Source organism: Oryzias melastigma, linkage group LG17 (assembly GCF_002922805.2).
Source record: "Oryzias melastigma strain HK-1 linkage group LG17, ASM292280v2, whole genome shotgun sequence".
Lineage (NCBI taxonomy): Eukaryota > Metazoa > Chordata > Actinopteri > Beloniformes > Adrianichthyidae > Oryzias > Oryzias melastigma.
The window spans coordinates 12187458-12209901 of NC_050528.1; the positions used below are offsets into that span (position 1 = coordinate 12187458).

Consider the following 22444-nt stretch of genomic DNA (forward strand, 5'->3'; position numbering starts at 1 on the left):
CTTTAAAGGGAAAGAACAAGTCATGTCATAACCAGCAGCGAACACTCGGCCTGTTGTGACATGTTCCACAGATTTCCTAACAGATGTCGCACTACTTTATCTGAGAAAATGACGTCTGTCTTTGTGTCCATTACATGTCATTTAGCCCTTAGCTGGTTAGCTTTCAGGCAGAACGATTTCAGTATAAATCGAAAGTAAGTTCAAATTATATTAAACAATTGCTTAAAAAAAGATGTGTTGAACAATTTAGAAAGGCAAAGAAATGTCAGTATTAGAAAGGAAAAATATTTAGGGGGAAAAGCTACTTCATAGATGTTTGGTTTAGTCTAAACTGCAACAGTTAAAGGGTTAACATCACAGGCCTACATCTTGTTTTTCAACAAAATTAAGCACAAATTGAATGGATTACCTTTGTTGCTGTCTGTAGTGCCGTCTTTAGTTTTCCTGTTTTGATTGTGTGACTTTTCAATTTCCTGCATCAGAGAATCCATTGAATGAATAAAATATCTTCATCTAAAGCTTAAGTTTTTACAGACAAAAAACTGAACAAAGATCAACCAAATCAAAGCATGTCAAATATGCTCAACATTCCGATCTTGAAACTATTGTACATTTGGTTGGACAGAGAATATGGCAGCAGACTCACATTAATGCGGTGGAAGTTGACACTCCAGTTGGCTCCAGCACGGGAAGGAATGAAGCGATCGCCGTGCTTGCTAGGCGAGGACAGGGGGGAGCTGGTGGGTGTCAGAGATCGCACTGCTGCCACAGCTTTCTACGGGGGACGAGAGGAGAGAGCATTTGCGACTGGAGGCCAAATACAAAAAGGGCTTGGATAGTGATCTGAAATCTTAATAACAAAACAGGAGGATGATCTATGTGGCAGATGGTGCATTCATTTGAGGTGTTAACAACAGAAGGCAGGATTCACAAATTCTAGTTATTTGGCTGGTAGCGTCTTGTTTTTGCTTAACACTAGTGACACTGTCAAAAAACTGGTTTGTTAAACCGTTTTCATTTCCAACGCTGTAACTCCGTCTCTGTGTGCATTTGAAGTTGGCAAATCCTGTTTGGGAAAAGCATTGCAGTTCTATGATCACATCTAAAAGGGTTTCCAGTCAAACTGTTATCATCTTTAATTGTGTTTTGGTAGGAAACATCCACAACACCGAAGAAAATAATAATCATAAAAAAAACATCTTAAGGCACGTGTCAAAATCAAGGCCTGAGGGCCGGATCCGGCCTGCCAGGTAATAATATCCGGCCCTCCGGATCATTTTATTTTATTGTTATTAATGGCCCGACGTTATCTTGTACTTATTTCTAACTTGTTTAATTTTGACGAAATGTGTTTTTATGGAGAGTAAAATATTGAAAGATATTTAAGGTTTCCGTTGATTTATTCTGGAATAATAATTCTGCTATTTTATTATTCACATTATGTTAAAAAGGTACATTTTAAAGTTTTAAAAATGTAGTTTTAGTGTGTTCAATAAATGTTCATCCTGTTCAGCCCACGACCTAAGGTGTGTTTTGGATTTTGGCCTCCTGTGCGATTGAGTTTGACACCTCTCTCTTAAGGAAACAAATCAGGAGTTGATTAGTTTTACAACCTAAATGGAAAGGTGTGTGACCCAAGATCACTATTTTTTTATTTGCTAATCTACAGAGAATTAAAAAATATGTTTGCACAGACAAGCTGCAAAACAATAACCACAGACATGTCATTTGTCATATTGAAAGTTCAGAGAAATGTTTTATTCAACGTGCCAAGATGATTTTTTAAATAACAAAAACTATAGATATTGTTCACACAGCTGGTAAAAAAAAAAAAAAAACCTGCAAAATAAAAACTAAAGCACTACTGTGAACGATTTACTTACTATCGGGCTGGGACTAGCATTCTCGTTTTGTATGTTTATCTGTTTGAGCAGCCTGCACTCATAATCCTGGTCCATAATGCCCTGAAAAACAAGACAAACAGATGCACAAAAACAGAAAAAGTTAAATGAAAAACACAAAAATAATAATTGCAAGAGAAATATATGTTGAAAGGATAATTTACTTCTGGTTCTTCCAAATATCAGATTTCAAATTAACATGACAAACATGGATCATCAAAGGCTCAAAGACATTTGCTAAACACTTGTTTTAAACGCTTGTCCTTTAGATAAATGGTTTTATGAAAAAAAAAATCGCACAAATGTTTACTTAGATACAATTCTACATCTGTGTTACATCTCATATTAATACAAAAAACATTATATCATTCCAAATATTAAAGTTTGTGTTTAAATGGTTAATCACTGAGTAAACTGAGGTTAACTGGTACATGACAGCTACATTAGTTAAACTGTACGTGGTCTTTTTCTTAAAAAGGCTAACAATAGCATCTCAGTTTTATGAGTATATTAGCTACAAAAAGCCTTCAAGATAACCAACTAGTAGGGGATTTATTTGACCTGAAGCAAAAACAAGATTTAGTTGAATATCACGGGTTTGTGTAATTGTGACACAAAGAAAACCAGCGCAACAACCCTATCTATAAATGTCCAGAGCTAGTCCGATGCTAACGCTAGCTCAGCTGGGTTGACCCAGCCTAAGTTACGCTAGCAGTTAAGCTAACGCTTTGTCAACATTGCTTGATCACAATTTACGGTGACACCTACCGCTACAGTTCTTTCTCCTCCTGTGTTCGCCGCTTTATTGTTTCTTTTAAGGTGTTAATGTTTTCTTTTTTGAAATAATACCCGAAGATCAGATATAAGTATACGGTTGTTTTCAACCGAGCGTTTAATTTAGGTTCGCTAAGCACCACGGGAAGGGTGTGACGTCACAGTTTTTGAATCATACATTTGCGTTGCTAAGGAAACCAGTCCCAGAGTATGCATTTGCTGTTCCCTAAAGACACATCGTTTGATTTCTGTAAATGCACTTATTATATTGTTTATTTAATACATTATTTATACTAATGTCTCTTTTTCTGAAAACAATAAATAAATAAATTTGGTGGATTAGATCATTGATCCTGTTGTCCATCACACTTTGAGACAATTTTGAAGAGACTGATGTAATCCAGCTAAAAAAAATGCACATTTCAGAAACCACTCAGTGCAATAGATGCTCATCATGGGATTGGAGGTTTTCAATTACACCTGCTTCTACGAATCCACTGTCATCCGGATAAAACAGGCAACACTGTGAGGTGAGAATCGATTCCTTTGATTTCTCCTGTGTATTTAACACCGTTCAGCCTGTTTAACGAGATAATAAACTCCAGAAGATACAGATGGATGATGCCACAATGCCCTGGATTAAGTACTAACCGACAAATAAACCAGTTTGTCAGGCTGACGGGTTGTCTTGTGTGGCTGAAATGATGGAAAGTGAATTAAGTGAATTATCTTGAGTGATCAAAAATCAAGAGGAAATGGAGCAAAAATCATAAATTGGGAGCAACTCGGTGTGCTTCATGATGATTTAGATGAGATAATGATAGAAAGAATGACTAGACAGCTAAAATGACTTGGTGTGTCATTTGGAAGGAAGAAAGCAGATAAGAAGACCTGCAAAGCAGACAGAAGTATAAGGAGGTCCAACATAAGGTGGAAGTAGTAAATGTGATTACAGGACAGAAGGAAGCTGATGTTGGAGCTACTAGGAAAGATGCCTAAAGGAAAACTGAAGAGAATGTTCATGGATGTAATCAAGGGGAACATGAGGGTGGTTGATGTGAAAGAGGAGGGTGCAGAGAATGCAATTTTAGGGAGGAAAAAAAAGCAGCTTTTCAAGGAAGCATAAGTATATTTTTCAATCTGAATGGAATCCATTAATTTTTCAAATTGCTTTATTGGTATAAAGTGAAACAAGTGTACTAAAAGCAAAATCTAGCTAAACAATTCTTTCTACAAAAGTTAAAACAAATTAAAGATACATTCAAGTAAGTTGTTTTATTGTGTAATCAAAAAAACTAAAAAGACAGTTAAATATTACAGCAATGCCCTACATGGAAATATGGCTGCTTGAAAGAAATCTTATAATTTTGCTAAAACTTTGCAAACATTGATGTGATTTTGAAGAATATGCATTTATTTCTGAGTGGTTCAAAAGTATCGCTTGAACAATCAGATTCACTTTGACAGAACATGTTTTTTTAAGATTCAAGTCAGCAACTACTGTTATAATAATAAAAAAAAAACAACCCCCTAATTCCCGCTTACGTGCAAAAGTGTAGCTTTACATGGTGAATGCAGTCAGACACAGCTAGTAATCCTCATTTTTACAAAAAAAAGTGAGCAAAAGTGTGGCTCAGCACAGCAGTTCTTGCAGTTTAAATCAATTTAAATGGAAACTCTCCTAAAGAATTTACTTGCGTTTGGTTTGCACCAAATATTCCTGTGTCCTGGACTTGTACACTCACTAAAATTTACAGAAGTAATCACAGAATAAAAAACAATAATCCCGACATTTCAATATATTATCTGCATGTGGAGAAGAGCAAATGGAAAGCGTCATATAAAACTTATTAGACTCATAACTCAAGAGGTCGGGGACTGAGCTTTTCCCTTGAAATGGCGTTGAAGTTTCTCATGAAAACAGAGATTTAGAAAGATCTGTCCCGACAGTAATTACTGCCAAGGACACAGAAGTCCCCAAACCACACAGAGCAGCGCAGTACTGTGTAAACAGAGAGGCAGTGGTTTTTCAAACCAGTGAAATAATAAATGCTGGAATGGCTGAGAGAACTATAGCAGGGTTTACACAGTCTACAGTGAGGAGGATTCTCTGGGCAAAGCCTGCAGACCATTGCTGACTTGGAAGCGAGCTTCATCAGATATACCGTATTGCTCCAAAGGGTCCTGTGGAGAAAGCAGGCAAAGTTCAGAGGCTGTTCTACCCAAGTAGAAGAATAAAATTACAGAAAAAGGGGGATTTTATCGCTTGATGTGATGGTTTTCTATTCACTCATAAAGCTTGAGTTGTACTTATGTTTCACAAAAACCACTTTAGAGACTTTTGTCTCTAAACTAAAGCAGAAAAAAAGGTTTAAATATCAGAAAAAAGTCTGCACTGTCATGACATTTACCTTCACTTCCATCAAGGGATCATAAAGGAGCCTTTATGGAAGAATTTCATTAAAAACGTTCAACAAAACCACACTCCCTACTGTTGAAAGAATAAACTCCCTTGACTTCAAGGTGTTTCTCGGATCTCCTGCAACAGCAGCAGATCATCCCAGCTCACAGCAACAGCTTCATTTAGCAGATTCTTTAAATTGCTAAACATTACGTTTGATTTAATAGTTTTCCTTTTTAGATTGTGCTTTTGGATGTAATGTTTGAAGTGGAGCTCCTAAAAAAGCACAATTAATAAATGGTTTTCTCTGGCTTTAAAAAAAAAACCAAACATATTAATGAAATCCACTAAAGTGCATATAATAAAAAAATGTTTTATAGATTTAATTTTATACATTTTGAAAGTATTTTTCTAAGTGAAAATCTTTTAAAACGTGTTTAATTTTTTGATTTTTTATGCTGTAATGACCATGACCAATCAAACAAATCAGGTAATTGATCTCAGAGAGATGTAGGAGAACAGCTCAGCAATTGGTGCATTTTGAATGTCAGTCTCCCTTTATTTAGTTTAGTTTAATGTGTGGTTTAGATTTCCCTACATATATATATATATATAAAGTTTATTCTGTATTAAATGAATGACTTCAGACTTTAGACAATAGTATGGATTTGTGTTGTTGTGGAGGCTCTCACCTTTCCCGTGAGTCTGTGGATTTCAGTTCGATAGAATATCAGGTTCTTCCTCATAAACTCATAACTGCAAGAGATTTGACAACCAATAAATCGGACATAGAGGAAAATTCATCTTCATCCACCAAGAGTAAAGACCAGAGCTGCAGCGTTTAGACACGTTTGATTTGAATGTCAAGAAAATCCTGAGACCATCAGTTTTTCCAGTCAATCTAAGCCCGTGTTTGTTTTTTCTCAACACGCTGATCATTGCGCTGGTATATTGGAATCAGCACATAATCTCTGCTGCTGCACGCTGCATTGGGAAATCAATGTGGTCTCCATCCTAAATGGTAAATGTCAACACTGAGAAAATGTTGCTGCTTCACACCAAGAATCGTACAAGAAGAATTCCTGCAAAACACATTTAATGTTTCTGTTTTATCTTTTGAAAGCAGAGTTTTTTTAATTCAATTTTCTTGGATTTAAAGGGTCTACAACTTCAAGTCAAATATGTTGTATGATCACTAAATTACTTGAGAGAGTGGTTGAGCAACTTCTTTTTAGTAAAAAGCAGCAATACACATATTAATCGTTATGCAACCGACTTGTTTTTTTGTTTTGCTTTGATGCATTTGAAAAAAATACTTGGCTACAAATCTTTGTCACTTTATTCACAGTCCAAGTTTTATAGTCAGCGCGGCCTAAAAAAGCAAATTATCAACAAATCAATATACAAGGAAAAAAAACAATATAAAGCATTTCAGCACTGAAAAAAATCCTTTTTAAAATTAGTTTGGCTCTCTCTGATTATAAGTTGTCAACTTTAATCGCAGCATTAGAATTTTGTTTTATTTAGTTGTACCAGTGATTAATGCAGCCATATCTGACTCACTACTCCGCATAAGAAGAAACAAAAACATCAATAGTTTAAGAAACAAAAATAGCTTATGATACAGTTTTATAGTTAATATTTTTTTCTTTTTTTTTTGCTTAAAACTTCCATATGCATTAACTAACACGTTTTTTAAGATACATGAAAAAAGACTGCAAAAATAAATAAAGATTATGAATGAAATGCTCAAGTGCTCTTTTTTTGTTGAAATTTGGTTTAATTACACTAACTAGTTTTACCCAAATGGGCCAATCTAGCTGCAGACTTGTTAAAACAGAGCTATGTAAAATAATTGAAGCTTTTAGCTTGAACAACATTGTCCACTGTGAGCTGCATTAATAGATTGCAATTGGTCAGTTAAATTTGCAGAAGTTGCAAAAATGTATTTATTTTTCTTATCTTGACATCATGTTCCTGTGACCGTATTGTTAGACGATTTGTTTTGGACGATAAGAGGCAAAAACGGCAGCATTGCATCAACAGTTTTCTCGATGAAGATAGTTTACTCTAAGTACCACAGATAAATGGAGTTTTTATTTTCTCAAGATTGACAAGTTTAGTGAACCTACAGTTAAAAAAAGCAAAGGCATTTGAAAAAAATAATATAAATGAAACTATTTTTGTTTCTTTCTGAATTGGACTATTACAAATGCTTAACAAAACCATAAAAAAGTATTGTATTTGTTTTAAAAAAGGGGCTAAAACTTACCTGGCTTTGATAATAGCATCTATCCATTCTTTACATTGGTCTTCGGAGTCACATTCAAACACGTATTTCCTCTCTGCTTCATCTAGAAACGCTGCCAGACGACACATGACAAAAACACACAACATATACCGCAATTATTAGTATTTGTTCTGTTATGCATTTTATAAAATGAAAAAACAGTCAGTCTGCATTTATGTTCTCATTCATGTAGGTCAGTGTTTTTGAACCAGTGTGCTGTGGCAAAATGTCTGTGAAAGATGGACAGGTGTGATATTATTAAATTTCACCTAATTGGTCTAAAGAGAAATAATAATAAAAAAAAAAAACTTTGTGTTAACTGTTTTCCTCCAGAGTTAGTAGAATTCATCACATTTTTTCTCCAAAATGTAAAGTTTATTTTGCACAAACATGAAAAAAAAACGAATAAAATAAATAATCACAGTTTTAAAAGAAATTTCATGACGTTTTTTTTATTATTATTATTATTGTAAGGTTTACACATTACTGCTTCACAAACCCACACTTTTTTTGAAACTGCAGGTTTTTATCTGCTCCTGATCCAACACAATTTGAATAAAGAAATACTCAGAAACACAGTTTTATTCTTAAATTATTCATCAATGCCACAAGAACATGATAAAAGCACAATATTCATTGAAATGGGTCTTTAACTACAGGATTGACTTTTGATTTTAAAACACTAAAATTGAGATTGATTCACAAATTCCCCATCAAGGTTAATGGTTTGATATAATACTGATTTACATTTAAAATGTACATTCCAAAACCAATTTTTCAAGATATACATGTTTTTAAAACCTAAAAAATATACATCATTCATGAACGTATGTGATATTACATTAAAAAACGTTTTTCTGTAATTTACACTGAGTTTTCTAATCAAAATGTATGAAACTATTATAAATAAGCCAACCTGGCTTAGAAAAGCAGTTAATGTTAGTGTGAAAGTAAATATTGACTCACCAATAGAGAAAGTCTGTTTGTCCTCCTTCTCCACTCGACACTGCTCCAACAGCAAAGCTCCAATTGGCTTGAAAAAATAATAAAATGGAAAATAAAATGATCAACTTTTGAAATGAAAAATTATCCAAGGAAATAATATAAAATGTAGTGAAATGTGAAATATGAAATCATCTCACTTCCTCTTCATCAATCCGAAAGTAAAACAGGAAGTTAACGACGAGTTTCACTAGCCTCCTCTTGACAACTGCATCCATGAGAACAATAATACACACTATAACAGTTGTGCTATGTTCACAGTTAAAGATAATAAACAATTATAATCAGTGTATTTAAATAATTCGATCAGAAATTGAGGCCTAATGAAAAAAAAAATAGAAAATAATCATTAGCGTCGCTGATAAACATCAGAGCTCCGTTACCGTCTCCTTTCTTCGGTCCCCGCATTCCTAACTCGGCTGCCATCTCCGAAGGCTGGCGGCTCAAAGAGACCATCTCCTTTTCGTTAAAACGCATCCCAGATACGCTGGCAGCAGGTACATTCAACCTGGTCCGGACAGGCAGACAGGCAGGCAGGCGGAGTGGACTTCTGTCTGTTACTGCTGTGCTTCCCCGACTGAAAACATCGTAGAGTTGCGTAACAACTTTACGGAGTATTAAACGGCAGTATATCGTTGAATAAACTGGTTCGTTATCTAATGTTTTCGAAAGGGGTCGATGAATGGCTGGTCATTTCTGCTGTCAAGTGTGAACACTTCTCCTTCTTTCTAAACAACGGACACGGCGGCTGCTTTTTCCTCAGCACTGACACTCCCATACACTGGGACCAACGTGTACAGGAAACAACGAGGGTCAAAATTGTGTAATAGTGGATTTTTAAAAAGCTTGTTAAAGTTGGTGACAGTTCAAATATTTAACGACATTTCCTTTTGGATTTTAGGTTAAAATGAGGGGGGAAAGTAAATAAATACAAAGGCAAACACCCGCTCCAGTCCAGATGGGGGCACCATTTGCAAACGCAAACTACAAAGTCCGGAAGTGGTTCGGCGCATGCTCAATGCGAACAACCGCTTGCGTTGAGCCATCGTTAGCAAACTGGTAAGTGTTTTTAGCGGATTGTTTTTATATGTTTTTACTAAATTTATGCTGTATATATAGTTACTATTAAAACTTGGCTGTGATTCTTTTTATATTACTGGTTTCGTTTTCCCTAAAGTTTAATTTGCTGAGCTTTAGCTAGAGGGCCTTTATCACTTGCTACTTGTTAGCTTAGCGTTTTCGCAATGTTGTCTTTAGCTAATGGTAATGCACGCTTTCCCTATGCCTAAATTAAAAGTACAACTACAGCAAATATTTATAATCTACTAATATTATATGACATTGTTGGGTTAAAAAGTCTGAGAGTTTAAGGCTTTTAAAATTTGGGACATTGTTGAAAAATACAATTTCAATACAAGGTGATGATCTTTTTCTCCACATACTTTTAAGTTCGTGATTAAAATAAATATGCTTGGTAATTTTGTATGTTTCCCTCTTTTGTTCATTTATTGCTTTATTCCTTCTTTAACACTTTTATTTAATTTATACTATGTTATGATACTTTGTCAAGTTGTTAATAAAGTTTTTTTTCTTTTTTTATTGTATGTGTGCTCATGTGTGGATTCACAACTTCTGCCTTTTGACATGCGTTTAATTAATAATATCAAATGACAAAAACAAAATTTCTATACAGATAAGAAGAGATCAATCGGATTCTTGTTTTCTCACCTCGTGACTGAGTCCACCTCGCAGAGATGGATTTCCAGCATCGAGCCGGAGGGAAGACCGGTAGTGGCGGTGTGGCCTCTGCCTCCGAAAGTAACCGTGACAGGCGGGAGCGGTTACGACAGCTGGCTCTGGAGACCATTGACATCAATAAAGACCCCTACTTTATGAAAAATCACTTAGGATCATATGAGTGCAAACTTTGCCTGACTCTTCACAACAATGAGGTGAGAATGTACATTTTTGGGGAAAAATAAAGAACCTAAAATGTTTTTGTTTTGGCATCATGTCTTAAAATGATCTGTCCTCTACTTTTATATAGGGAAGCTACTTGGCTCACACACAAGGAAAGAAACATCAGACTAACTTGTAAGTTCACTTCATCTTTATTTAGTACGTCTGAAGTTGTATTTTCACAATATCTTTGAAGGAAAAGCGCGTTTTTTTTTTTGACAAAATGTATTTAACTGAAATGCTTTAATTAAACAATTTACATTTTTTCTGTAGGTTAAGTGTTGAATTATTGTTTTATAAAAAAGTCCTCTTAAGCCATCCGATTTTAAACCATTTTTATGATACTTCAGGGCACGGAGAGCAGCCAAGGAGGCAAAAGAAGCTCCAGCACAACCAGCTCCAGCAAAACTGAAAGTTGAGGTCAAGAAGTTTGTCAAAATTGGGCGACCAGGTTATAAAGGTACGTTTAATTTTTCTTTGTTGCTATTGTACTTCTTGAGTCTTTCATCCAACTGTATATTGTTCTTACGGTTTTACTGTAAATATGTATCTTGATCTTTGTAGTGACCAAGCAGAGGGACCCAGAGACCGGTCAGCAGTCACTACTATTCCAGGTCAGGCCTGACGGAAAATCTGAGTTTTATAATTACACCAATAGCTTCAAAAGAGAAACTCTTTTACGATAATTTACAGATTAAATGATTGTGATATTTTCACATTTTTCAACTTCATGTCAAGTATGTTATTTGAATTTAACGTTTTATGCAAGAACTAATTGATAAAACAGAACTATAGCGCCATATGGACTGTGGGTTTCCCCATTTACTATATTAATACAAGTATATCTTGTGGATTTTTATGGATGTTGATACCTAAAAAAATCACCACAATTCAATCAAAGATATCAAGCCAACAAATTTCCCATTTTAAATTGTGTATTTTTTTCTGTCTGTTTTTCAGATTGATTATCCAGAAGTTGCTGAAGGAATTGGACCCCGGCACCGTTTCATGTCTGCTTATGAACAGCGCATTGAGCCGCCTGATCGCCGCTGGCAGTATCTGCTTTTTGCTGCAGAGCCATATGAAACGATTGCTTTCAAGGTAAGTTGGACCTGGCTGTTTTGCATTGTAATTAATGCTTATTGATGATTTAACATTTTAAATCTCCTTTTAGGTTCCCAGCAGGGAGATTGATAAAGCAGAAAACCGCTTCTGGACCCATTGGAACAGGGAGACTAAACAGGTACTAATATGTTGTCCCCGGTCAAGTTTTACACCAGAGAAAATATTTACTTTAATGCTCTGTTCTTTACTTTTTCATTTACTTTTTTCAGTTCTTCTTGCAATTCCACTTTAAAATGGAGAAATCCATTTCCCAGTCTGGTAATTTACTACCTCCTGGTATGAAACACCCCCCTCCTCTAATGAGTGGACCTCGCCAACCAGGTGACAGTCTGCCTCCCCCTCCACCTGGAGGGATGTCGGTTCCTCCTCTTCCACCCGGGGCGCCAGGTCCTCCTCCGATGTCACATCAGATGCACATGCCTCCCATGCCGATGAGACCGCCCCCTCCAGAAGGACTATCATTGTCCTGATCAGGATGCTCGTGCTGATGTTGACGTCCTGACTTTCCGTAACTTAGCCTGTCCAGTTTTCCAGTTTCATTTGACCATTCAGAGAATTTGTTTTCCCATTTGAAGTATCTGTTATTTGGGGGAAATCTGGAGGTTTTTCTGATATTAAAAACTCATTTTATTAGGATTTTATGCTACGATGGATGTTGCATCTTGTACGTTTTTGTAATTAAATTGACCAGAAAACCAAAAACATCTTCTTGTGTTTCTTGAAAAAACTAACTCATAAAAAATGAGCTGTAAAATTTTTGATGTTCATTTTAAAATAGTGATGTTTTCTTAAACAAAGTCAAAAGAAATGTTTTGCTTTATGAAAAAACAGGAAGTAAACTAAATAATTCCTCAGTTTGGACCAATCATTAATAAACGTCTAAAGTTTGTGATAATTATTAATGATCTAGTGTTCACATTAAACTGCATTTTAGATGATTTTTTTTCCACATAAACCCCAATTTAAAACTAAGTTTTGTAAAATTTTAAAGCAAAATCACATATTTGAAGTGACAAACTGATTTTATTCCATTATGATCCTTTTCTGTCATTTCTTAATGCACAGTTGAGGGGAAAGTAATATTAAGAAGACATACAGTTTTCATATTTAGCTCTCGTTTGATTCTTCATTCGTTTGTTTCTTTTCCTTCTTTTTTGCCAAACTTTTGATTTTGTTAGGAGTCGTTTCTTCCTTCCTTTCCTCTGTTGCTACTTCCATGTCTGCTGTTTTCACCGTTTCCTCGTCTTTGAAATCTTTGTTCATCCTTTTCCTGGCTCTCCTGTCCTTTAATTTACCATCTCTTTGCTTCAGGAGTTTTTTGCCAGGAAACGGCCTGTTTCTGTGGGTCCTTGCTTTTGTCGTAATGGCTCCTCTCTTTGATCTTCCTTTTCGGATCCCATCATCTTCGTCATCATCATCGTCCAAGTCAGGCAGCCACCAAAACATGACTTCCCACAGAGATTTCTCTGGCTACGTGGATAAAAATGCATCAAATCATTTGATAATCTATTCTCTAATTATATAAAAGACTTTAGAGTTTGAAAGTAGTAAAATCATGAGTTTACCTGTAGTGGCTGCCCTCTGTTGTTTACCATTTGCAAAGGTCTTCTCATAAGTCCATCCTCTTCCTCATCAACTGGTTTTTGACCACGAATAGTCTCTGTGAGTTAAATAAGAACCTTTTATTCACAGCGGTGATTTTTACGTATATATTTTGGACTCCTTTCCCACAGGTATGTGTTTTTGTGCACACTTGCCGCTTAGTCTCTGGAAGCCTGATGTGAGCACCAGAATGGTTATGGCCACAAACAGGCAGCGGTTGAGCGTGACGCTCTCCCATGGCGTTTCTACCTGAGTGAGGCTCTGGATGGATAAGCTTTTGTCCAGGGATGCTGAGGACAGAAGAGACTGAGGTTACTACTACTGTGCCTTAAATGTTCACATTTAACAAGACCTCAGCAGGATGGAAAAACTCAACCTGGTGAGGGGAAACTGGGCTGTTTAGGTAAAGTCTTGGGTTCTGATCTTATCTGCTGTGAAACCGGCATCATGTCCTGCAGGAGAACAACAAATCGTAAGAGACCCAAAAGATGGATTTATTTTATTGAAGTTGTTTTGCGTCTGACCTCTCGCATTTTTCTTGGAGCATACGTTTCTGAAAAAAATAGAGGTCTGGTTAGGTTCATTTATGGTTTATGGATGACAACTTATTAATTATTGTCCATAAGCAGTTTATCATCTAGAGCAGGGGTCTTCGACCTTTAGCAGTAAAAGAGGCCTGTTTGTTTCTGATCAAAACCTAGCAGGACTTTTATTTAACCTTTTAGGAAAATGTAATACTGCTTTGCATTCATTACTACTTTTACAATAAATATAAATATATTTTTTTAGCTTGAATAAAAGCAGAAATATAAAGAGAAACTAGCATTTACTCAATGCAAGATAGCTTTTAAATTTTGACAGAAACTCACATGGGTTCCTTTCAAAATAAGACTTCCTGTGCCAAACAAAATCACCCACGTGCAGGTAATGTACTCCTACGAAAAGTTTGAAATAACGCAAGACAAAATGGACATTTTATCTTAGTGAGCCATCATCCTTTTTCCTATTTAAAACTGTTGTTAAACTGAATTCAAGCATGAAATAACTGGTTTATGATCCATCCTCCTGATGTCCGCAGAGATGTAACAATGTTAACATCGTTTTTCTTACTTCTAGGTGTCAATCAGTGTTAATTTAGTAATTCTTACTCTTAAAAATTACATTTATTTTATTTTTATTTGGACAGAAAGCCACTATGGAGGAGTAAAAAAAGCCACAGAGCTTCAGGTTGCAGACCACTGATCTACAGACGCTGTAATAAGCAATAATTCACTGACAACTTGGTAAGATCGTCCTCTGGATCAGAGTCCACACTTTTTAAGATATTAAGAAATAAAATAACTTTGAGTATTTCTTATCATGCAGTTATTTTATTTAAATGTAAATGTAATCTTTCCTGAACTTACGTCATTGTTTACTACAGACTAAAATGACTTTCGGAGGTTTATTTGGCTACGGTATTACAACAAATACAAACCCTGAACTTCTGATTTCACTGGATATGAAACACAGTGCTCAAACAAAATGTTTGTGATCTTATGAAAAAAAAATAAAAGATAATAGTTATTACAATTTGTCTCAAGACAAATGACTTGCATAAACTAAAAAGACGCTCTCCATAGTCTTTATTTAACTGCCTGGAGAAGTGCCTGTGGTTCATTCTGACTGCTGCAGAGCTCGTCTGTCGTGTGGCTCCTTGTGCCATCGCTTTTGAGAATGTATAATTCCCTGATATGATAAATGCAGCTGATGAGGATATCTGTCCGCAGGCATCACAGATTTAGTGTCTGCTTGTGTTTTTCACCACCTGGTCTGCGTATCTGTCGAACAGGCTTCTGTGGAGGAGGCTCTGCTCTCGATGGCCCCAACTCCTCCTCAAATGTTTCATAGCTTTCTTCCATTCCTCGTCTGGGGAAAATAAAGAGATGAGACGGACGGCTGTGTCTCCAGATGAATTATGCTTCAGATTTGTTTTTCAGATGATTGGCACAGACATAGGAGGTTTTTCTTTTTCTTTGCAATAACTACAAAAGGATAGAACACATCTGAATATTGTTGCTCATTTACATTCAGTTTGGCTGTTTGAAGTAAAAGGTTAAATTCTCCACTTTCGTTATAAAGGCCAGACAGTTTCCTGACCTTCACATTTACAGAAGAATGCTGTGAAGCCCTGGTGTCTCACATGACATTTTTAAATGGAAACTGAGCTAGTGTCCTTGCAGCCCTGTAAATAGACGAGACAATGTCACTAGAAAGAAAGACGGATTCCTATTATATCACACAAAACGCCCAAGTGTAGCCATTTAGTGCCATGGAATACTTGCAGATGAAGACTGACCTCTGACCCTGACAGAAAGAAGGACTTACCTGCCTTGACATATGAGCGCTCCTGGTCAGCGTTGGGGAACCTTTGTCAGGGATCAGTTGTTCCTCCACAGAGATGGCAGCTCCGTCACTCTGTGACAGCCACGCACAGCTGCTGAAGAATAAAAAAACAAAAAGATGTCAGAGAGAGGCGTTGAGTGAGCAGGCATTCGTGAACAAATGTCAGAGACATGAAGAAGACGAAAAAGATTCATATTTGTGCTTATTGAATTCCTACTTTAATGTGGTGTAAAAATAAAACACGTTGAAAATAAATGCATCAAATATAAATCTAAGTTTTTCTTCTAAATATTTATGTTTACAACCAAAAAAGTGCGACAGTTAAAAAGTTTGAATCTAAAATGTTTTTTTCGTCTGATCAGTTTTTTTATTTTAAAGCTCTTTAGGTGTTAGGTTTATAACCCACCAGTAGAGGGCGCTATTGTTTTTGAGTCATACAATGGAAGGCCTGCCAGCTTTGAATGTCTGAGGTCTGCCAAACACTCCAGCCATCATGCAGATGAGCTGAGGAGCTGACATCTTTCTTTATTTTGAGCTCACCAGTTAAACTGACTGCTTTGTTTTTATAGAGACATTTTTGTCTGTCATCCTCTGGAGTTTTCTCAGTAATTTAGCAAAAATATTCTCATGTTTTATCATAAAGCCTTGAAGCAAAGATGGAAGCTGCTAACAAGAGGCTAAATAACCAGATGCATTAATGGCAGGGTTGTATCAAGGTTGTTTAGCTGCAGGCAGCCTGCATGTTGAAGGCAGAGGAAGTGTTCACAAACAGACTTGTGGCCATGCTGGTGACTCATTTGTCTGCTGGTACTTTGTCCAGTTTAAGCTGAATCACACATTGCAGGTACTTTACTGAAAGTAATCATCACAGTGAACCTTTTACAAGGTTGATAAAAAAAAGAAGAAAGGATGCAGCTTGAAATGATGGACGAACAACTTGACTGATCAAACTAAGGCCTGTCTGCTTTTTTTGCTGCAAAAAATCTGCAATTCTAATTTATTGCATCAGATCTCTGCATTTTTTTTATTTCAAATAAATATAAAATCATTATCATTTATTACTTTAAACTGAAAACCAAAGTTTTTGTAAATTATATGCATCAAACGTGCTTTGTTATACTGGATTTAGCCACAGGCGATATGAAAGTATAGAATTCTTTAAAGCATAATGGTAGAAAAAAAATCCACATTGGACTTGGAATAAAAAGGAGCTTATTTCAAGCAATCAAAACAAAAATAAAACTTAAGAAGACAAACAACAGTAACATATATCCAGAGATGCATCTAAATTAAGATAAGAACCCATAATTTGGTGGGAAAATGTATGCATGCATCCATACGGACATGTAAATAATTCAATATTAAATATTTACTTCGTCAAAAGGAGTTTAATTAATTGTTGAAAAGAGGTGGGAGGAATCAAACTTAAATCTTCCCACCCCTGACATAAAATCTATATTTTCCAAATAATAGTAGCCATTCAATCTTAACCCTAAAAGTTCTGGAGTAATTTCTAAAAGATAAGCTATTTATAACTCTTAAATGCTGTAATATTTTTTAAAGTTCGGTTGGGAAAATCCTAGAACAAATATGAAATTAAGAAGTATTATTGTTCTCCTGATAAAATGTGTTGTACCAACTGTTTATTAGCAGCAGGACTTTTGCTTAACTTGTTTAAAAAAGCCCAATGCTGCAGTTTTTTGATTGCGAGTGCAACATATCTGCTAAATAAACGACCTGTGTCAACATCTTTAAATAGGTCACAAATTAAATGTGCACATAATGTTGACGTTTTCATCCAATCATGCACAGAAATTAAAAATCACAGTTTCTTCCTTGAGAAAATTTCGAGCCAGAGTCTCAAAGACGACTTCAAAGTCAACAGAAAATCCCCGTGGACACGTCCCGCTATTAGATAGAGCAAATGCTGCTTTCGGACATTTACGTTCCAGATTCAGGCTCTGCTGAGATTTCAGTGGCCCGAACCTCTTTGTCCTCTCGTGTCCTTCCATAATGGGGCCTGGCTGAGAGGACGCACTGACTCTCCAGCCTCCATTGACAGCTGCCCTGCTCGCTCTCCCACTCACTCAGCTCTGAAGTGAAGTCTGAAGCAACTTAACTGTCTCCAGAATACTTGCAGAGTTCACTGCTTTCAATCAGTCACTGTCATTTTTTATACTGTTTTCCGTGTGGTTGTCACAGTGGTTTACTGGAGCTTGTAACATCTGTCATCAGACATTTGCACATTTATTTCAAATCATAAATCCACATAATGTGCACGTTTTAAACTGTGGAGAAAAAAAATATAGAATCGGTTCACATAGAATGGACTCAATTCAAGAAAATGAATCATCTGTTTAAACAGACTCATTAACATTATGATTGTGTTTTTTTATTTTTATTTAGTGACCAGAAATCCCTTGATAGGTTACATTTCTGCATTTAAATTTCCTCTCCACACAACAGGTTTCACTCTTTTTTAAAATCACTCAGAGTTTAAGAACTGAAAGCTGTGAACCTTTTTGGTTCAAATGTTTTCTTATATTATGTAAAATCAACCGTTCTACTATCAGCACTCCTCTAAGTTCGTTAATTTTTGCTGCTATTTGATGGAGGATTGTAATGAGCTCTCCCAAAAGGCTCTTTCAAAAACCATTTCTATTAGAATCTAGAAATATTACTGAGGAAACTCAAAGAAAATCTCTGTCCCAAAAAACAGGAACAAAATCCAGATTTATTTATTTATGAGAATCACTGTGAATTAACCAAATGTAAAGTTTCCTCAAACAAAATATTTACAAAGAGGAAATAAAAACTTGTTGGAAAAACTTTTAGGAATAGGACTATTGAGAATTTTAAATAGATTAGAGCTGTCGCAGTGGTTAGAGCTCTCACCTCACAGCGAGAAAACCCTAAATCTCACCTGGGAGATTTGATATAGCTTTTCTTTAGGCACTCCGGCTTCGTCCGACAGTCATAGGGTGATTGATGACTCTACATTGTCCCTTAGGTAGGACTGTGATTGTGTGTGATCGTGTGGCCCTTCAACAGGCTGGCGACACGTCCAGAGTGTACAACACCTTTGCCCAACAGTAGTCAGGTTAAACTCTGGCAACCCTGTTTCCCCAAAAAGGACACAGCGGGTTAAGAAAATTGATAGATACATAGATTATTTGTAAGTAAGCTGGAAATATTCTCTGAAACAGTTCATAACGAATGGAGTTAAGACTAAGGGAGTCTCTTTGATTAGTGAAGATGGACCATCAAATCATTGAAAAGTGTTTACATTATAGTAAAAATGATCTGCTTAAAATAAATCTAGTATTTAGAGAATATATTCAGATCCTAATCTACCAGCATTTATTTCCACTCTAATCATCTTTGATCTGTATTAGTAAAAGTGGTCTTTTAATTTTCTTTATGCCAGTTTAGTGCTTTGAGCCCTCGAAGGAGGGTAGAAAGCGCTGTACAAGTATACACCATTTACCATTGTTAACTTTTATTCAGAATGCATTGTGTTTGTGTAATTTATCGTCATATGATTATCAAATTTTGGAGATTTTTTTTTTAGTTTTACCTTTAAATACTTTAAAGATGAACAAGAAATGAAAAAAGCAATCACCCACTAGCATACACCTCCCCACACCCCTCAGCCTAACATTACCGGAGCAACAACAATGGCGAACAATATTGGAGCTATTTTACATGCCAGTTAAGGCCAGAAAACCAAGACATACATGGATCTACACTTACAAGCTTTTATCAACTGCCTTATTTTCTTCTGCTCCTAAATCACAACAGTTTGAAAAAAATACCCAGAAATGAATTTTCAAGATTCATTTTTTTATATCTGTCCTCCATCTTCAGAAAAATGCTACAAGAACATCAAAACAATCAAAAACTATTTTCATTGGAGTGATTTTTAACCTTCTTTCATTAGAAATGTTTCTTTTGATTTTTGTTTGTTCATGAGTTATTAACTTAGAAAATGTTGTTTTTATAATTTTTAAAATCAAGTTTTTTTAGTAAAATGTTCACATGGAAAAACTCATTCCTGTGTATTTTATTCAGTGAGATTTTGACCTTGAAAAGTCAAAATGTAACTGTTTTCTGATGAATTAGATAAAACAGCATAAATCAATGCTAATTAATTTTTAAAACATTACTGTCAAAAGCGACATCTGCAACCCTGGGAAGATTTCTCCAGGAGAGGACAGGAAGCCACCAGAGCTTCAGCCCTACCAGGCTGCTCTCCAGCAGACACATCTGCCAGTGTTTAACATCCTCCCTCTCAGTTATGCTGACAGAGTACAACTTGCATTAGAACAAGGATGATATTGGACCCTCAAAGATTCAATCATAGTCTCAGTGGTGCCAGCGTTTCACTTTGAATCTAAGCCCAAAGCCTTTGTGTTCTGCTGAAGCTGCTGTGGCGCTCGTGCCTCTCAGAGTTTCCAAATCTCTTCCCGCAGCTAAAAAACTTTGATCTTTCAGAGACGACAAAATGTAAATGCCTGGGTGGATCACGAGTGAGAGATGGCCCAATGGCTGATACCTCTATGTAATCTGGACCCTCAGGCAGATAAAGGTTCAAATGTCCAAACAATGCAATAATCTGCCTATCATTTTCCCACTTTGTGAAGGCAGAGGTGTGAAATCCACAGATGCTGATGAAGGAGCGCAAAGGGATGTTGAAGAGGAGAGGAAGGCAGCATGAAAGATCCATTTCTATCTCAAACCTTTCTCTTTATCACTTAAAACTCTGAGAGGAATTTGGCAAAATTATTTGTGACTTTGAGCTGCAAAGTCTCACTTCACTGTTTATACACGGGGTTGGGGGTAATGAATTACAAAATAAGGAATTAATGTGATTTAATTACTTTTTCTAAGTAACGGAGTAACGGCGAATTACAGTTTAAATGTTGGTGAAACCATAACGAAAGTATTTTGTTTAAACAGCTGTCTCTGATATTTTCTCTTTGTTAAATGAAAGAAAACAGATACTAAAAAGAGAAAAACAGAGTTACTGAAGTATTGTTATGCATGCTAATGCAGAGTTGGGGATTGATCAAAGTAAGATAAAGAGAAAGTAAATATAGAGATTGACAAATTTGTAGGAGCATGTGGCAACTTGATGAATTCAAATTATATCCAAGTTATTGGAAAAAAAATGCAAAAACATTTCAGTTTGTGCTAGACTTGGAGTTATTTTAAAACTATTCCCAGTGGTCTTTTAATTTTGATTATGCTGTTTTTAGCTAAATCAAAAAAATCTATAGTTTTATAGGATATAGTACAGTGGCAGTTATTCTTTAGAAATTTCCTTCTGAGTTGTGGACAGGGCCGTTGTAATGGAGCAACCCCGCCCCCCGTTCCCCTACCTGCTCCTGAGGCTCATATCTTATAGCCTCTGACACCCTCAACCTGACTTTATTGTTGCAACAATAATGACTAGCAATACTGAAGCTATCCAGCTGTAATGTTTTGAGTCAAATGGTATCTAAGACGAAAAAACAAAGACGTTCATGGATCTATTTGTCAGAATGGATTCTGATTCATAATGCTTTAAATTAAAAAAATACTCAGAAATGCAGTTTTAATCTTAAATGTGTTTATATATGTCCTCCATTATGAAATATCCTGAGGGAACATGTTAAAAACATCATTTTCATTGCAGTGGGTCTTACTCTTCAGCTTTTTCTTCATAAAAATGATGGTAGATTTTGATCAGCATCAAGTAAAGTGACACCAGAACACTTGATTTGTCCCATTCTGAACTAATTTGGATTTCTCCGCAATGATCTTTTCAACAATATGTCCTCTATGCGATGTAACAGAGTGATGGGGGTTCCCTCACTTCCTCAGAACTCCTCCCTGTCTTTCATTGTGTCTGTAGGCTTTTAAATTGACAGAGTAATTTGCCTTGATACTGTACTCCTGTCTCATGTGTGCTGCGTCTGTTAATTACACTCTATTTGTCTGAGGGTCATCCTTTCAACGTCCTCCAAAATTCCGATCAGTTCTTCACGGCCCTGAATCTTCAGTAGGAGTGTGTGGATGTGAGAGACAAGTAAAATTAAGAGCGATGTATTGTTCAGCTCAAGCTGTCTGTATTTAAATGAATTTGAATGAGTAGAAAGCAAATGGGTTCATCATCATGCAGCGTTGTGCCTCTTTGATTTCCCTCATATGCACTTCATCCCTCATTTTAAACCTGAATATGCAAAATTGCTAATGAATTTCAAAAAAGCTTGTGTATCCACAAAATAAAAGCTGAAACCATGGGCTTTTATACTGAACACATAAAAGACAAACTCAACATTTATCATGTCCTCATCTAAAGAATTTCACCTAATGCCCCCAAGGACTATCTTAGTGGTAAATTACAGCTTTTAAGAGAAATGAGTGCTGCTGCCAGGCAACACCCTGAACAATCTGCTGCCTAATTCATCAACCCCTTTAACGGCCTAATAAAGATCTAATGTGCACTTAATATTTTTCTTTGATCAGCTTTATGCATGAGTGGCACTAATCATCTCATAAAGTCTGCAGTAAATGTAAAAGAATTTAATGTTCACTCAGTACAATCCTGCAAGACGAAGCTGGTAAATCTAAGAATTAAAGAATACGTTTGCACTTTTTAAAAAGTGAAGTTTCTCATGTGAAATCAAGAATCTTTTTCTACTGATGCTTCAAATGGTAAAGCTCAGAATAAAAGAGGATGCTCTTTAAAAATTTAAAGATGCACTAACAGGAATTTAGATTTATTTGGGGGATTTTTCACAGTGCAAATTACCAACAATGAGTCAGTCTTTTAATAAATGCATATTCTTGTGAGGTGATCATCACAAAAAATAGATTTTTGTGTGTTTGTCAAACTATTAATCTTGACATTTTATAATAAAAGTTATGATTTTAGAAGAATTCTTTAAAGACAGTTTTGTTCAAGGATGACCCCAAAAGCGATACTATATTGAGATTGACCAGAGGTTATTTTTTTGTGTC

At 35.8% G+C, this 22444-nt stretch overlaps 4 protein-coding genes across 6 annotated transcripts in view; 1 reads left to right on the forward strand and 3 right to left on the reverse strand.

The window, feature by feature from the left end:
* Positions 1-2853, reverse strand: part of fzr1a (fizzy/cell division cycle 20 related 1a) — an 8363-nt gene extending 5510 nt beyond the window's left edge. The window contains exons 1-4 of the mRNA XM_024273554.2: positions 2670-2853; positions 1884-1964; positions 647-775; positions 410-473 (exon numbers count right to left, since the gene is read on the reverse strand). Of these exons, the coding sequence (XP_024129322.1) occupies positions 410-473; positions 647-775; positions 1884-1958 (268 nt within the window). The 5' untranslated portion in view covers positions 1959-1964; positions 2670-2853. The remainder of the gene's footprint in view (positions 1-409; positions 474-646; positions 776-1883; positions 1965-2669) is intronic.
* A 1078-nt stretch (positions 2854-3931) lies between these two features.
* plekhj1 (pleckstrin homology domain containing, family J member 1) lies at positions 3932-9260 on the reverse strand. Its single transcript, XM_024273556.2, has 6 exons — positions 8752-9260; positions 8509-8576; positions 8333-8399; positions 7349-7439; positions 5769-5832; positions 3932-4859 (listed from the first exon to the last, which is right to left on the reverse strand). Exons 1-6 carry the CDS (start codon positions 8843-8845, stop codon positions 4767-4769), a joined length of 477 nt encoding a protein of 158 aa, XP_024129324.1. The 5' UTR covers positions 8846-9260; the 3' UTR covers positions 3932-4766.
* A 28-nt stretch (positions 9261-9288) lies between these two features.
* On the forward strand, positions 9289-12154 carry sf3a2 (splicing factor 3a, subunit 2). Its single transcript, XM_024273555.2, has 8 exons — positions 9289-9427; positions 10062-10320; positions 10416-10462; positions 10678-10787; positions 10892-10941; positions 11288-11428; positions 11502-11570; positions 11662-12154. The coding sequence occupies exons 2-8, from the start codon at positions 10123-10125 to the stop codon at positions 11920-11922; spliced, it is 876 nt and encodes a 291-aa protein (XP_024129323.1). The 5' UTR covers positions 9289-9427; positions 10062-10122; the 3' UTR covers positions 11923-12154.
* Positions 12155-12401: 247 nt separating this feature from the next.
* LOC112147059 lies at positions 12402-15618 on the reverse strand. Of its 3 annotated transcripts, XM_024273162.2 has the most exons (8): positions 15422-15617; positions 15194-15278; positions 14862-14962; positions 13579-13607; positions 13431-13506; positions 13210-13344; positions 13018-13112; positions 12403-12922 (listed from the first exon to the last, which is right to left on the reverse strand). In XM_024273162.2, exons 3-8 carry the CDS (start codon positions 14953-14955, stop codon positions 12560-12562), a joined length of 792 nt encoding a protein of 263 aa, XP_024128930.1. In that variant the 5' UTR covers positions 14956-14962; positions 15194-15278; positions 15422-15617; the 3' UTR covers positions 12403-12559. The 3 variants fall into 3 exon arrangements, with proteins under 3 accessions (XP_024128929.2, XP_024128931.1, XP_024128930.1); XM_024273161.2 differs by lacking the exon at positions 15194-15278 and having other exon boundaries at positions 12402-12922; positions 15426-15618; XM_024273163.2 differs by lacking the exon at positions 15194-15278 and having other exon boundaries at positions 12402-12922.
* Between the last annotated feature and the right edge of the window lie 6826 nt (positions 15619-22444).